Source organism: Diadema antillarum, unplaced genomic scaffold (assembly GCF_040938485.1).
Source record: "Diadema antillarum isolate AM-2024a unplaced genomic scaffold, OU_Dant_1.0 scf00000121, whole genome shotgun sequence".
NCBI classification, from domain to species: Eukaryota; Metazoa; Echinodermata; class Echinoidea; order Diadematoida; family Diadematidae; genus Diadema; species Diadema antillarum.
Genome location: NW_027271010.1, coordinates 1 through 16,986, shown reverse-complemented (window position 1 = coordinate 16,986; position 16,986 = coordinate 1). Strand labels below are relative to the sequence as shown.

The window sequence follows — 16,986 nt, the reverse complement described above, 5'->3', positions numbered from 1 at the left end:
ATCCTAGGTTAAGATTCCACATACTATCTCACACAACAAGTCACCAATACTTTAGAAATCTTCCACAAAGCAACGCTCGAGAACCAACATTTAATCCTTCATATATTCTTGCCACTATACATCACCTACATCACAGGGAACCATCATAAATACACTCCATAATAAATACACTCCATATTCCGTTATCCACAGTTTCCTCTAAAAACTGAAACATTCCCATGCCGCCAGCAGGCATATTTAGAATATCTTATACGCTATTCAAAAATGCATCCCATAATTCATAATGAATATCACTTTGACAAATCACATTGACATTTATATACAATTTCTATGTGTATATTCAAAGAGAAGGACAGAGATAAAACATGATGTAGCTATGTCACATATTACTCACAGACAATTTGCAGGACATATACTCACTTATGGTATAGAAAGTTCACTCCACACATATGTATATATGAACATTGTGCACAAAGCAACATTGAAAGGGATTCTTAGACAATTCTGAAAATTTAATGAGTGCAACATATGTCATATGCAAATATCAATCACTATCAGCAAAAATACTAAGAAAATTTTTACAACCATTTTTTTCAATATTCATACCATTAACATTCCATGTTATAAGAAAAAAGTAAAAGCTCATTTTCTGATAAATATAGCAAAAATAAAACAAAGTATTTTGATACTCACAGCAAGTGTATCTTTTTGTCATAGATTGTAATGACACATAAATTTTTCATTTCATAAAGTCAGTCAAGAAAAAACATATGACGCCAGATATGCAGAGAAAGTACAAGCACACGCATTGCATTTACCCGTTTAGGATAAGACAGAGGTACCAGGTATACTCTGGCCATTGAGTATGGACAACGTTTGCTATATATTGAAGCATAATATGGTAAAATCATTTTCAAGTAATTGAGACGGGTTACAAAACATACTATGGTGTTTGATATATGGTGAGTAAAGACAGAAAAGCTGGACTGATAACTGATAGTTAAAAATAGTCAAGGTAAATTGTGTCAGAAAAATATGAACAAAATTATTTGTTACCCTTTTGTGGCATACATATTCCTCATGTAACCATGAAAAAAAATTACAGTATATAAAACAAAAGAAAATTGAGCTACTTCAATAGCTTCATGGTTATCACAAGACACTGTCTCTAAAAGAAATCAGCATTTGTGACTGCAAGAATTTTATAAAACATTTTCTCCCACATGATAAGTGTGGAAAATCTAACATGAAACCCATGTTTTCGCAGAAATATGCACCGAAGATGTGGTTGCGTCTAAAAACTTGATCAACACGATCAATCTACAAATTAACAAGCATGTGAAATTTTTATAAATAACACATCGCACATTCGAAAAGTTGCTCATGCTACGGACTTTGCCTTCACTGCAAGCTGAATCTGAATTTGTATTCATATCATGAATGGAGAAGTAAATTTTCGCATCTTATGCATGGGAGATAACTTAAAATATATCATGTTTGCTCAGAGTATAGTGAGTAGGATGACAGACCGATAAAGATCTCAGGATAAGAAAAAGATCAGCACACCTACAGATGAACTACGTCTGGTTTTTCCATGATGTACCTTTGACCTCGATGGTACGAGTGATGCAAGCTCTCGGAGAAGGAGGGTTTCTCAGATGCTGCTCTGATTGTTGTACTCATCAACGAAGGTCGAAGGTCATGATTGTAACCCCATCATCTGAGGCTATCGAGGTAAGCTGAGAGGAGCATGGACGGGGGACGGAAGAACTCGTTGTTGTTCTCTACTCTGGTCTGACGCCGACCCTCGCAGTCAAAACCTGCATGAATGCGGGTAAGAGTCCAAGTGAGAAAGATTGCAAAGAGCTTTTCACACCATGTTATATTATGTTTATCTTCTTTCTTTGAAAGGTACACCTGATTATGATGTTTGCATTATTCAGTGTAATGTACAGAAAAGTCAGATCAACCAGCTATACTGAAAAACAAAATAATAAAATGAATAGATGAATGTATATCATCAATTCTTAAGTTTGTCCACCTGGTGCCGTGCAGAATATATTAATTTGATTGAAAAAGACGACTTTCTGGGCAAAATTAACCTCCCAAAAGAGTGAATGCTGCTTTAGAGACAAGTCAAAGACCTTACTGACTACATCCCAAATGTGATTGACTCCTATAAAGCACACTAAGCATATAAAATTACACAAATGTCCCGAGTCAACTGACAGGCCCAGAATTAACAATGTGCCAAAGTATTGCCTCCCATTACGCAGTGGATAAAATCTAAATGGAGGGAAATCTGCTATTAGAAACTCTACTTCTTGAAAGGAATAATTGGCACTTATATCTCTCTTCGTTGCTGTGGTGCTCGTTTGTAAATTTAATAAATAGTCTTACTAGTCCCAAATAGCACAATATAATTTTACGCTTGTATAAATGTATGGCGTGTACAGTCATTGGGGCTATCTCCCTGGCAGCTCACAAGCAGAAGGACATAAGTCCATTGTTTGCTTAACCAAGAGAACCTTTCTGGTGAAAGAATATCATGATTTGTGGCACAGACTCGACGGTCTGTGCATGAGGTGGCTTACTCTCGGAGCTGAGGTCCAGATACTGGCAGACGGCGTGAAGGAGGAGTCGGTCGAAGCTGCTGGGCAGGCTGGAGATGAAGACGGAGCTGGGGTCGTCACCAAACCACTCCAGGAGCTCTTCCTCATGACCCTCCACGGCTCCCTGTAACAGACAAAGGGTCGGGAGACATTGATGAACGCACAGTTCTATATTGGTTTCTATGCAGCAAGGGCCTCAAGGGCTACAGCTCCATTTTGGGACATACAACCTTCTGACAGTACACAAATTTTGAGTGGCAATTTGTTTCCTGAACTAATGCCACAGAAAGTACAAATGTTCACATGTAATCACTTACCCACAGCTTCCGCACTGCAGGGTTACTTCCTTTTTAGTCACATTGAGTATGCCACTACAGTGTATTGCTAACACTCTACACAGGCTGACATTTCACAACATACTGTGAGCATGTCTCCTGAAGTTGGCTACAGTGAAATCCCTCATCATTATCGTTCCATCATAGCTAATGTCAAATCTTGTGTATTAATACTTTAATTGACTATGCTGCTTTCTTTTTAGAAGGTGACAAGGACAGTTACATCTCATTCCCGAGCCCTCCAGCCGAAAGTGTTTTGGCTGGAGAGAGACTACTGCAATCTATAGCACGGATGGGGAAGAAATTCACCTTCGGCAGGTGTCTCCGTCGCAGCATGGTCTGGAGGCGAGTGCTGATCCTCTTGAAGCATTCCTGGGGAGTGTGGGCTGGATTATCTGAAGGTCACATAGGAGGATACCATGAGGAGGGAAAGGCAAAACACTTTTGATTAGCGATCGCTCTCAACTCCACTATCATGTAGATAGCATCTTATTTAATCACTACAAAGACAGCTCTATGCACAATAAATATTTGCCATAATTTTCACAGAACCCAAAGCTAATCATACACTCACATGCATCAAAGGAGAGATACCGTGTATCTACAACTATCTCTAAGAACAATATAAACTGTTTTTGGCAGAATTATAAACTAAGATCTGCTGTGACTGTTTGCAAGAAAAAGAAAAAAAAGGGAGGCTTTTATGATCCTTGATAACCAAATTATTCTCTGAAGCAATTTATTTGAGATTGCAGATCTAATAGTTGACATTATATGTGTACACTTAATTTCTATCACACAAACTGGTAAGCTGCTTTAACTACAAGCAATTAAGTTGTTTAAATTCATTGTCTAGATTATTCAAACTTCATCGGTAACCCATGGAGGTGTTGTGCAACCATAATAATACTGTAAAGCAACAAATATTTGCGGGATTAAATTTCACACATTGGAGCCGACAGCCTTTTTTGCTGCATACAATTTTTGTGAATTGCCACTGGCATCCAGTGCATTATAGTGCAGACAAGAACTTTTGCGTGCATTTTCATTTTTGTGAATCTTGGCTCTAGCAAAATTCACAAAATTAAATATGTGCACAAAAATCAATCTAATTCCTCCTTTCCCCATTCACTGTCCACCACTCTTACCCTTTCTCTGATCAACGACTTCAGTGGGCTTCTCTTTCTCCGCTGGTGGCTCCACCTCGGAGAAAGGGTTACCGTTCTTGTCCTGGACGGCGGCACGCCGCCCAGACGCCTTCTTGGCCACCTGGAACATGCCCTCTTCCACCTCACGCAGAAAGCGATCCTGTTCCTCCTCCGAACGGTTCATGAACTCACTCCAGATCTGCAAACAATGGGGGGGGGGGGGGACATCATAATTTCTCACCTCTTCAAGCACTCAATAGCTGCTTTTGAAATATTTCTGGGTCCTGTTTTGCGAAGAGTTAAAATTAATTATATAGTTGATTTCAACTGTAAGTCTATGGCAGCCTGTGTGGTAAGGAATTTAAAATAAATTTTATCTTTTGATAAAATGGGGCCCTGGAACCTCTGATATGTGTGACGTAATCGTTGACAAAAAAAAAACAAACAAACAAACAAAACATAAAAATATGCATTTCACATTTGTCTGAAAATACACACAATTCAAGAACTCCCTAAACTCGAAATGAGTGTCTGGCAATTTTTCCAGGTCTATTACGAAGTGTTTTATGTCACGTGTGCTAAAATTTTTATCCTGATATGCCTAGAATGAATGCAACATCGGATTTGGTTCAAGATCATCTCATTGTACAGATGTTCATGTAGATGTTGAGGCATTAGGGGGGAAGGAGAATACTATCTCTTGGGCTACTAATAGTCTGACCCTTTGGATCTGGACGAGGGAGTGGGGGTAGTCTGGACTCACCTCCATTTGTTCTTGCTGCAGAAAGAGCTGCTCAAAGGCGCTCTGGTTTGAAGAGATGAAGTCAGTGATTTCCGGGTCCTTGACCGAGTACTCTTCATCGAGCAGGGTAAACAGGAAATTGGCTGGACAGACGGTGGAGGAAAGCGCATACAGATCAAAATCAAAAGGTTTAATAAAAAGTAATCTCTTCTGAAAGTGGATTTTCTTGAAACGAGCCAGGGTTTATGAATAGATCATCACTCCACTCATGGCGAACATACGAGTAATGGAAATGGTGTTGTGGTATTATAACACAGATTAAAGTGATTACCAATAAAGGTTAATTCCACGTCAATGGACCTATGTCAACTTTGATGTTGTGGCATGTCTATTCTCCCCAACTGGACATTTCAGGTTGTTAAATTCACAGAATGTGATGCTGTTTTGTTGTGCAACTTTCCATTAAATGAATTAGGCACTAATACTGTCACATAAATATTCATTGCGAATAGTATTACTATTACAACAAAACAAAATATTACAAAAACTACCAAACTATGAATATTGCTAATGCGCTACACAAATTCATGTGATTGTATGTATTTCTTCCACTTTTTTGTTAGTCTGTGCAGGATTTCACACAACCATTGCCTTGATCCGTTTTTAATGTCCAACAATAAGCTCATCATAAATCAATAATCAGGGCAGAAAATGTTTTAGAAACAATGTTAACTGTCACTCACATTAAATGTCATTCTAATTATGACATTCAAACCCGAAATCTATATCTGGAAAGGTGCAGGCTATTTATAATATACTCACTGTTTTCATTCCTGCGTGCTGCTCGCACACCGGTCTTCTTTTTCCGGCGAGGGGACTTGCCCAGACAACTCGTTGAGGGTGTCGCCTTCTTGGGGGTCAATCCTTGGTTCTGGGACGAAGCCACTGGCTTGTTTTCTCCACCAATCAGCCTTAAAATGATCATCATAATGGCAAACAATGTATAGTGTAAACCACAGAACAAGTCTACACCATTTCATACTTTTTGGATATACAGTTGTATATACAATCAAGATTATCTTTTCCAGCAACTTTGTGAATGATGTGTGACACTTTGTGGGAGCTGGGCGCCTTTGAATGTTTCTACAGATTAATGGCGCTATACAAATGCTGTTTCATCATCATCATCATCATCATCATCATACAATGTACATGTAGTTACTTGTACATGTAAGCACTTAAATTGGAGCATGCATTTTATCATAATCATTATGGTACTGCCCTTCAAAAAGCATCCCTTTCCATATTTCAACTGTATCCCAAACTGCCCACGATTTGACTACACAGCCATCCAAAGATCGCCTGCCTGCTACATGTATGTAGAAACCTAGAAACCTGTAGAAACCAGCGCATACCCTGCCACAAAGAGGAACGCCCTAACTGCACATTGACTGGTCACTCTTGACCATGAGAATCCCCATTGAGCTTATTATGGGTGCCCTTCTTTGTTTTATTTGAAGAGCAACTGAAGAGCTTTCTTTTGATACCAGAACCATGAAATAACTCGGATGATGGCCTTCATAATTCTGATATAAACCGTCTGTGTCATGCTGTTTTTAAAAAAGTAAGACTTTCTTAACAAAACGTTAAGATTTTGTTCTGTTGCTAGGCAACCACCATCATCCCTTGTTTGTATCTTTGTACAAAATCTTACTATCAAAAGAGGCCTGGCATGGTAAGGATTCCTCGTGTAACTGTGTTAAATATTCTAAAATTCATTTCCTTTGTCAGTTTTGAGGATTGCAACAGTGACCAAAATGTCAGGGATGGGTCCGGTTTGCGGCACCCCTATGGGATTTATACACATACATGTAGCGCTATCCCAAAATGGGTGGATATTGATGAAATACATGCGATCTTGAAAAACTATGAAATTGTGAAGGATCGAGATAATGAATCCAAATTAAGTGTTCTAACAAGCTGAAAACTAGTTGGACCATCCAAAAATATTTTGTTTTTGCAAAATTTTAATGTTTGAAGAAATCAGGGGACATTTTTGTGTGGGGTGCTGCAAACTGGACCCCCCTGCCGCAAACCGGGTCCTCTTGGTGGTTGCAAATTTTCTGCATAAAATTGATTATTATGACTAGGGTAATTGTCCACCATACAAAATTGTGATGCAGTGTCAAGAGGCCTTTGGTACCTCTTCCAATGAAAAAAAAAAAAATTATTTAATTTCTGTTGCCCGTTTTACAAGAATACTACTAAATACCCTTGAAAAGGCCTCAACCTGCCGCAAACTGGGTCCGCTACTCTAGTACGCACTGCACTGCACGCAGAGCACATAAAAATGTATTGGCTTTGACTGTTGATGAGGATGTGTGGGAAAACGCGAAAATTCACTGTTCACTAATGGTTTAAATCAAGGACAAAATTTCGAACGAATACTTTAACCAAATCGTAATGTAATGTCAATGCATTTTCTAAAAAAGCTTCGTAAAACATGGTGTTCGATACAACTCGGTTTGTGTGCATTGTCAATACAAAAACAGCGGTCGATCTAAAAAAGGAGCGGCACCGCAGGGAGCTGAAAAGAGGCCACTCAAGTTCGACGGTGATATTTTTGCACTGAAACTTCGAATTGAAAAGGGAACAACAGCATTTGATAGTGCTGAATTTTCTCAATCACGTAGGTCAAGTTTTTACGTGAATTTCAGTGTTGAATGTTCTTATCAAGCAAATAAAAATTAGGCGGTCGATGAGTAGTACAGCTACAGGACCAACCATGTATTCCAAGCAAGTAAACATCAACATGATCAAACATACAAAGTGTGCAGACTACCAGGACTACAGAGTCTACACTCTAATTACAAGCAGCAATCAGTGAACTGACAATCCCATAATACGCTCAAACCTTATTGATAATCAATGAATAAAACGTCCACCACTGTCCACACCCATCGTCTGCACAAATTGCAGCAGCTAGCAGCAGATCTGCATGTGAACATCACGCCGTTGTCACGCAAGACATCTAACGTTAGCGATACCTCTGCTGTAACCACCTCTGCTGCTCCTGTTAGTGCTACTGCCAGCATCACCAGCAGAAAAACATACTGCCGGGTTTTCTATTGCTAAAAAGAATATAGTTACCCGAACGGTTTTTTGTTATCCTCCTCCATCTGCTGGCGTTCCTCATCCTTCTGTAGCCCCATTGTGACTTAGCTGTTTCCCTTTCTAGACAACGCTCGAGTGAAAGTAAAAAAAGGTTCAGGAGCTTTTGACACCTCAAAGGAGCGAGTCGCCGAGCCGCCGGTTGTTTACACTGTACCGTACGTCTAGTTTGCACTATGAATGCAGAGTGTTCACCTTTGGTGTTCACTGCCAAAACGCGCGCTGGGGTCGCGCGCGTACTAGTAAGTCCATGTATGATCCATTCGGTGAGCCATATGCTGTAGAACTCAATTTTATTGTGCGATATTAATGTAGAAAAGAAGGGAGTCAACAAGCAGTGATATTCAAAGTGGACAGTGGCTTCGTAGATTTCGCCTTACCAAGTTGACTTTGGAATTTGGAATAACGTTGCTGTATCTGAAGGAGGGCTTGTCCCGAGAAGTGACACTTGTAAACAGGTAATGTTGGGATGCCCTGCCCTGACATTGACAGAGTAGGCCCATTGCTACAACTAATTTATATAGAGAATGGCGTACACACCACACACACAATTTCTTTGTGATAATTCTTTATTCGAATTTCGTTCAGTTTCATATCAGAAAGATCAGAAACGTTCACAGAACAAAAACAAGACATCATACAAAAACAGACTGCATTATACACAAACATAATACAAAATAACATCAACTTACACTATATAAGAAATACCAACATTGTGCAAACTAATATCATACTTACATTGTAACTCTTTTAACCAAAAAAAAAAACAACAACAACAACAACGAAATCCGCTTTTTTTTTTTTTTAAACACATATTCTCGCAAAGGCCCGCAAAACAGGAACATAAGAGATAATTTGCTTTAAAAAAACAAAAAACGGGCATATTTCATTGCTTCTCGAAAAAAAAGAGAGAAAGAAAAAAAAAGAGGCCATTTGCGAGAAAACATACACACATGCACACTGACACACCCACCTAACACCAACATGCCCCCCTTCCCCCTCCCTCCCCCCACCCTCCCCGTGCCTTCAGCCCTCAGGTTTATATGTACACTTGAATAACTCTGCCATGTAAGTAACCATTCTATTTGTCATACAATAAAATACACCCTATTCATAATTTGGAGATGATGTGGAAGGGTAGAAGCAATAAAGAAAAAACGACAACTATGTGATAATAACTCGCGGATACGGCAAAATCAAGACAAAAAAAAATCACGTATCATCATTGGTATACATCATATATTCCCACTTTAACAAATGCATTCCAGCTGTTCCTCTTTTGCTAGCTATCTTATTTTCTTCTTCTTTACACATCTTAAAATGCTTCATAAAATCATTAAACTTCGGTACCTTCCCTTCTGATCTCGCTAAACATAAAATATGTTTAACCATCAATAATATAATTGTATTCCATCCTTTGACTTTTAACGAGTTTCCGGATATACCTGTATAAACAACTTCCCGGTTTATATTCCCTAATTCTTCTAAATTCAATTTCTGAATAATAATTTGCCACAATTCCTGCACTTCAATACACTCCCAAAATAAATGTGAATATGTCTCAGCGGCTTGTTTGTTTGTTTGGTTTTTTTTTTTTTTTTTTTTTTGCAGAAAGGACATAGATCATTAGAAACAAACCCAAATCTCAACAGATTAACTTTTGTATAAAGTGCACTATGAAGAAGTTTAAACTGAAATTCCCTAAGCTTTGGGATAAGAGTTGTGACTCTGGGTCGGAGAAAAATATCTTGGGTTACTTTTGGGGAGAAGGCGAAAATACTCTGTTGATCTCGTACTTCCAATGTATAACTGCTGTAAATCAGTTAAAAAATGAGTGAAAATCTTTTTCGAAGGTATATCACCAATCCTAAATTCTTTATCGTGTAATTTTAACCAAGTATCATCCACTTGAACAGGTTTAATACTGACCCACGACAAACTAAACCGTCCACTTTTCAAAACATAGTCAATTTCCTCACGGCATAAACCTCCTTTTTGAAAATAAATAATGGATCGTATACCTTTCCCATCAAAATAATGACATAATCTATATTTTTCCTGAAAAGATTTTCATTATATATCATTTTATCTTTAAATAGAAATAATCTATTATTAAATACTATTGCTGCATTGAATAGGCCTATAGGCCTATATATAGGCTAATTAGGCCGTATTAGAAATGAAATATCCTGTCATTTCTTCTTCTTTTTTTCAAAACAATAAAGGCATATAATGTGTATGCCCGAACATAATTGAAATTAAAACGGGACATTTTGCAAAAACGGGCTTTCGGCGGGAGATCTCCCGTCGAAAGCGGGAGAGTTTGGAGTCTCTGTTCGAAACCCGTCCACGCCGAATATTTCGCCAGGTTTTTATATTCGCGAATTTCCCTATTCAGGTGCTATTCGCGAAATTAAAAACACGCAAAAAAAAAAAATGACTGTGATCTCGAATATGAATGTGACGTATTGGTTTGCACATTATTTTTTCCGTTCAATTCCGAGTACTCCACGATCGCGAATTTAACCACTCGCGAAACCATCGGGAAGGATTCGCGAAAATTTAGACTGATGTCTCGCTAAATATCTGGCGCATACGAGTATATAGTTGATGCATGCATCCCCAAGAAGTAAACTGAGAATGATAAAGTAAGCTTAGATTATAACAAAGATATATATGACAATGTTTTGCCTGTGTTTTTTTTTCTCTCTCTCTCTTTCAGGCTGTCATATCTTCAAGCTTATATGCTTATTTGACGACAGTCTTCTGCATTCACATTCCCAAAGGCCCTATATATGTACCTTAATTCAGTCAGATCATTGGTTGTTTCACCGCAATCCTGAGTAGCTCTTATTAGACGAGTTTTCTTATTTTCTTCCACCCCTGGCTAAATACTGGATAGTGATAAGGTTAGCGTGAAGATTAGAGGTAGGGCAGGGAGATTAGGGTTAAGTTTTAGGGTTCTTCTTCTTCATCATCATCATCTTCTTCTTCTTATCTTCTTCTTCTTCTTCTTCTTCTGGTTAAGTCTGCCTCTTTCGATAAGCTGAAGTTTCTTGCAGACTGTACTATTTACATTATAATACAGTGTATTTACAGATTTTACAAGCACATAACAAATACGAAAAACAAAGACTATTATTATGTAGCCACTGTGATCAACCGTTACTCGGTTATGGAATGCTCCCACAGAGGGCGCTGCAACAATTTCCAAGGCCAGTGAAAGAATTCAGCTCCTCACTCACTGTTCCGAGTGAAGAACGAATGACGATGCGCTTCAGTTCTCGTAGTTGGAATGGAAGGCTCTCGTAAACTGAGTAACCTGTTTAATAATTACTAGTATTATAGTCCTCTGCCGAAAGATGAGCAAGATCATCGTGAATTTTTCTACATCATGGTTAGCCTGTCATTTTCTCTGCGCTGTTCCAGAGTGGTCCAATCAAGTTCTTGTAGCATTACTTTAGTGACATTTGATGTATTATGGTAGCGATTCAGAGTGAATCTCGCAGCTAGAGTTTGGATTAGTGTTAGTAGTAGGTTCAAGATTAGGATTAGGGCAGGGAGGTCTCTTCCACCTCCCTGATTAGGGTTAGAGTCAGGAGAAGGTCTGTGGTAATAATTATTGTTCAGGGGGTAATTGCCCTAGACCCGTTGCCAACACCGTCCAATAATCATGTCGAGAATCGTTATTGTGCTGAGAAAATGCCATGTTCTGATCTAGTGTATAATGCAACTTCCATCTGGTTGAAGTTGGCCATTATTCATGTTCAAATGATGGAAATATTTCATTACAGAACTCACCTATCTTATTCATACAAGGTTGACAAAGCTTTGAGTCATTAATATATGTATAATAATATTTTACTTGTCTGAATCATGCCTCTAAGATCTCACTTTGGATTATGTAGATTTATGCTCAAGGCTTTATGTTCGTTAGAAATAATTTATGATGTTAAGATGTCCGCAGAATGTGTTTTAATTTTATTAAACACACACGCACACACACACACACACACACTCTTGCATAATGAATACACAATTAAAAGGAAAAAAAAAAGCAAAATGCCCAGGTGTATATTTATTGGAGGTGCCGGGGATTGAACCCGGGGCCTCGCGCATGCGAAGCGCGCGCTCTACCACTGAGCTACACCCCCTACATCGTCACATGTGGGGTCAAGATAGATTTATTTCATATGGTATACTTTTGGGAAGGCAAAGTCTCTATTATTTCATTTTAACACTATACAAAGTAATGAAATATGTAATTTTGCCTTTTTATGTTCAGTTGAACCACAAAACTGTTTCCTGAAACAATAAATGCAAGATTTGTGGCCGATTTGTGACAAAAATAACGATTGAACCATGAGGCATGAGGGGGTGAGTTAACAACTGTAGTTGAGGTACTTAATTGCTGAATTCAGTCAGAGTAGATATCTGTGAAATTGCCTACATCGAATAGAAATGAAACTTCGATATTCATACATTTCTGTCGTAAATTATTTCCGTTTCGTAGGGGTACTTACTATTCTAACGTTAAATTTGTTTTTACAGTTGATAGAAATAAACCTTTTGAAAAATGGATCTGGCCGAACTCGAGATTTTTAATCGATTACAGACGATCCGGAAGTTTACGGCGAGTCGCGCATGTATACAAATTTGCACTGGTGTCACCAGCCTGCTGCTGATCCCTGCACGTTGCATGCATGCAAGTCAGCTGCTTACTCTCGCCGGACGACGTGAGCATGATCCCCCACCGCGCCGCGGTCGGTGTGATGATACAATCCGGTGAGTATCTGCCTCGCCGCTACTACACCGACTTTTTGCAGTGTGTGTTGTGGGTGTGTGTGTGTATGTGTGTGCGTAAGCGCTATAATCGCCCGCTGGGATACTGCGCTGGTACAGTGTGGTGTAGTAGCCAAATCACGTTTATCGGCGCGGCGAGCGAAGCAACGAACGGCGCAAACTCATTCCCATGTAGAAGTACAGTACAAGTGGTTCACCAAGAATGTGGGCATGTTTGATGGCATTGATGTGTATCTCGGACGTATCTGCATCTTATTATCTGGGTGAGCCATGCGTTATGAATGATACCTTTTAGTCTTGTTGTTGAGGTTATGTTCGATACTGTATTCTCATGTTTATGATAATAAAATCAGTGAAATTAGTGGGTAAACAATTGACGCTTTCTTCGGGATTGTACCATGCATCGTCGCGTTGTCCGGTAAGTTTGTTCCAACAAGAACAGGGAAGAAATGTTAAAATTTGCATTTATTTAACCTTTAAAACATATCTTTTATTCGTTAAATTATAAACATGATAAAAAAAAAGAGTCGGTAGGGTAGGGACACTTTACTTTACAGACACATAATGGACCCTAGCATGTTAGTCAATTATAATTTTCAGGTAATATTTTACTAACTTTAGTAACAGGATCATTTTTCTGTTGTCTCAGAGTGCCGCCTTCTCATAAAAAGTCATAATAAACAGTGTAGACTCTAGTCTGTGCACATGAAATTGCAAATTCTAACGTTACTACTTCGTACACTAGCTGCATAGTATAGTAAATTTTACAACTGTAACGTTAGAATATATTTTACAATCTCGGACTATGGAGCGCCTCAGGGTTACACTAGTTAGAATGTAATTGTATCCCCCGAATAGAATTCGGAGGCTACTATGGATTTGGCCTCGTTGCGCCGCGTCCGCATCCGCGTCTGCCACAGAGATTTTCTTGTGAGCGCTCTAACTGTTGGTTACTGGCTGCAGTTCTTCGTCGATCATCTTCAAATTTGGCATGAAGGTGTATCATGAAAACGAAGAAGCCGATTGTTTTTGGTGATGGCGCCCTCGCTTGTTCCGTCTTTATACATGGAAAGGTAAATTTACAGGAGAATACAGGGTCTGCTCGTGTTTGCGACGATGGCCATGTTTCTTGACCGATTTTTTTTTTCAAATTTGGTAGGGCCTATAATATATCATAGTCAAATGTATACACCTATACCTATTGATAATGCTGCCCTCACTTTTCCACCTTTTACAGGGTCAAAGGTCACCCTGATGTCAAAATTTGCAAAAGTACTTGTTTAGGCAATAACTTGAGTGTTACCAGATTTTATTCAGACTTGCTAAGGAGGTGTAGCCTATGGGTGGTCATTCTACATGAAGGACACAACAGTTTGTGGTGATGGCGCCCTCAGTGTTCCGACTTGGAGGCCATGTCACATTTCTTGTATACATTGTAGAACCCTATATGCTCTTCTGTATAAGCCACATTTCTTGTCGGATTTTATTCAAACTTGCTATGGAGGTTTAAGGGGGATTATTCTAATTCTAGGTAACAAAAGTTTCCATTGACAGCGCCCTCGTTGTTCAAACTTTTATAGGACGACATGTCATATTCCTTGTATGTGCTATATACCAGCCTCATTTCTTGTCGGATTTTATTGTATCCTGCGACAGTTGCCGTATTATACAACATTCTGGCCTAAAGAGTAATCCATTGGGGTGTGGGAGATGGGTTCTGGAATCTGGGGATACATGTGCTCGATTGCAAGTAGTTTATAATACTAGAAATCTACTCGGTGCTAGACTAGTGATTACTGGCATGCTACTACTGATGACTAACCGTTAGTTGTGGATAAACTCGGCCTAGTTGGTAAACTCGGCCACTTGTATAAAGTTGTAATGCTAGGCCGAGTTTATCCATATGTAAACGGCAGAACACTAAATATGTACCCAACAGTTTACAGGTTATAACTTGGGCAATTGTGCACTACGGCCCTAGACCTACATGTATATAGTGCGAGATTTTACCCTAATCGAGCAGTGTGTACGAATTTGAGTACATGTACCTTTCAGTCAGGCACCGCGGGTTCAGCAGCTGCAGCATGTGTTCCGTTACTGTGCTGTGTGCAAGAGTGTGAGATTTCTCGTTGGGATGCAGTGTGTGTATATGTGTCAACGTGACTTTGTGTAATGAAAGCAGAGAATACGGTACGCCACATGGTTGCTCTATTGCCCTTCCCTGCGCGGCGTGATTGAAAAGAGACGAACAGAGTGCTGTGCATTGGCATACAACGGAACGCAACCTGTGGTAAACTTTCGTCCTTCATTAAATGAATGGACTGGACGCTGTGTTATTATAGACTCAAGCAGAGGATCAGTAATAAACCTATCGCAGAGGACATGTGTCCACTGCCTTGGCGAGATAACTCTTTGAAATAATGAGGAAAAAAAAAATCCAAAATGGAAGCTATCTGTCCGTTGTGAGGGGCTGACCGTCTGCTATACCATCATCCTTGCCTATTTTAGTATTTATTGATGAAGACTATATACTGTATACCCCGATCTAGAGTTGTTGTTTTTTTTTCTTTTAATCATGCAATCTCATAATAATGCGTTCAGTTCTATTCTGACGTTTAGGCCTACAACTGGTGTTGGCCAGTGGCAGTGCAACCTCAAAGTGTTTGTGTTAATAAACGAAATGTATTGTAAACATCATAATCTATTTCATTTGTAGACAACAAGAATATCAACCCTACTTCCCTGTATAGAAGCTCCTTTGATTTTCCAGTATAGTATACCTGTACATGTGTTATCAACTTGAACAAAAACTTGACAGTCAATCCGAATGTATCGATGGTTCTTACAACTGCTTCCCTTAATGAGCTACTGTTCAAAACTGTTCAGAGATTTCCACAAGATTCTAAGACCAGGCTGCTGATGACACATGACGATAAATGTTAGTCCTGTAATGTTCATTATTTTTATTTATTTTATTTTTTGTGAATGAAATATTGAAATTAATGGCATCACAGTATACACACCTTGATATTGAAGCATGCAGGATGCTACAAACACACTAGCCTGCTTCCCTGGTGTTATTAAACTCACTGTTGGACGCACATGATGAACGGGCACTTTGTTTTGTTTTGTTTTAACGTGGGGGGGGGGGGCCTCACTCGAATCTCCAATCTTGCAATCAAGAATATATAAATTGAGATGGAGGGAGAGGGAGAGAGAGAGGGAGAAAGGGATATTTCTCTCATGCCCTGCACCAGTAGAAAATACATTTTCCAAGTCGAAACGACAATGACCTAGATTGGTGTGGCAGGTGTTATGCAATGTAGATTACTGATATTAAGATCATTCAGCAGCAAAGCAAATCTTATGCAGTTGCAGCCAATAAATTATTATTATTAAGGATTCTAATGTTGCAACTTACAGTATGATATTGTGTAGTAGGTTACACATTTTCTTGAGTAGTAGTAGTTGTTGTTTTTAATTGCAATTCGATATTGCTAGGGCTGTCAAAATGAGTGACTTTGTATTTCTGAGTCATACATTGTACTTGTACATACCCATACATTTTTTTCTAAAAAATCAATTGTACGACGTAGGTACTAACACTTTGCAGGGCTGAGCAATTTACTATGAAATGATAGTCATGTCATGGCAGAAAATGCCAAAATAAGGTTCTACAAACTTCAAGTATGACTTTCAGAGTTAGGTCCATACAAACTTGATTACAGTCCTCCTATGACAGAAGAAAAATGGTCTGTAATTGAGTAATGGACTTTTACTGTAAAATATCACACTTGATTTTAAGAAGTAAGTACTAAAAGAAGGTACAGACTGTGTCTTCCATATCCTGTGCACACCCCCTCCCCCCCCCCCCCCCCCCCCCCCCCCCCCCCCCGTGATATACCACTTCTATACATATTAGATGTTTTATACTTTCGACTGGAGAGCATACTTGTAGTGCAAGGTCTGCTTCAGCGTGTGGTTATTAAAGGGTGTGTTCAGTTCTGGTCGAGGTAAGGATTTAGCTTTTAACGTTTTGTTAGATATCCAGAAACCACTCCATGAGATGTCAAAGAGCATGCAATTCTAAGGGGTATCAAAATTTTATTTGATGAAAATTGGTTTTGCAAATGGCTGAGATATCCAAAAAAGGTGAAAAGATAATAAAAGGCGAC

The 16,986-nt window shown here is 39.0% G+C and overlaps 1 protein-coding gene and 1 non-coding gene across 2 annotated transcripts; both read right to left on the bottom strand.

The window, feature by feature from the left end:
- Nucleotides 1–1,589: 1,589 nt before the first annotated feature.
- Nucleotides 1,590–5,246, bottom strand: LOC139720092 (R3H domain-containing protein 4-like). Its single transcript, XM_071631460.1, has 6 exons — nt 5,240–5,246; nt 4,859–4,980; nt 4,096–4,294; nt 3,257–3,342; nt 2,595–2,736; nt 1,590–1,820 (listed from the first exon to the last, which is right to left on the bottom strand). Exons 1-6 carry the CDS (start codon nt 5,244–5,246, stop codon nt 1,717–1,719), a joined length of 660 nt encoding a protein of 219 aa, XP_071487561.1. The 3' UTR covers nt 1,590–1,716.
- A 6,844-nt stretch (nt 5,247–12,090) lies between these two features.
- On the bottom strand, nt 12,091–12,162 carry Trnaa-cgc (transfer RNA alanine (anticodon CGC)). Its single transcript has one exon. It is a non-coding gene; the product is annotated as a tRNA-Ala (tRNA).
- Nucleotides 12,163–16,986: the final 4,824 nt, after the last annotated feature.

What these genes read in the sequence shown, in the direction of transcription:
- LOC139720092 (XM_071631460.1), bottom strand. An exon ending in TGCAGCAAGAACAAATGGAG is followed by an intron (nt 4,295 to 4,858) that starts GTGAGTCCAGAC and finishes CATTGTTTGCAG; the next exon opens with ATCTGGAGTGAGTTCATGAA. An exon ending in GACGGAGACACCTGCCGAAG is followed by an intron (nt 2,737 to 3,256) that starts GTGAATTTCTTC and finishes TGTCTGTTACAG; the next exon opens with GGAGCCGTGGAGGGTCATGA.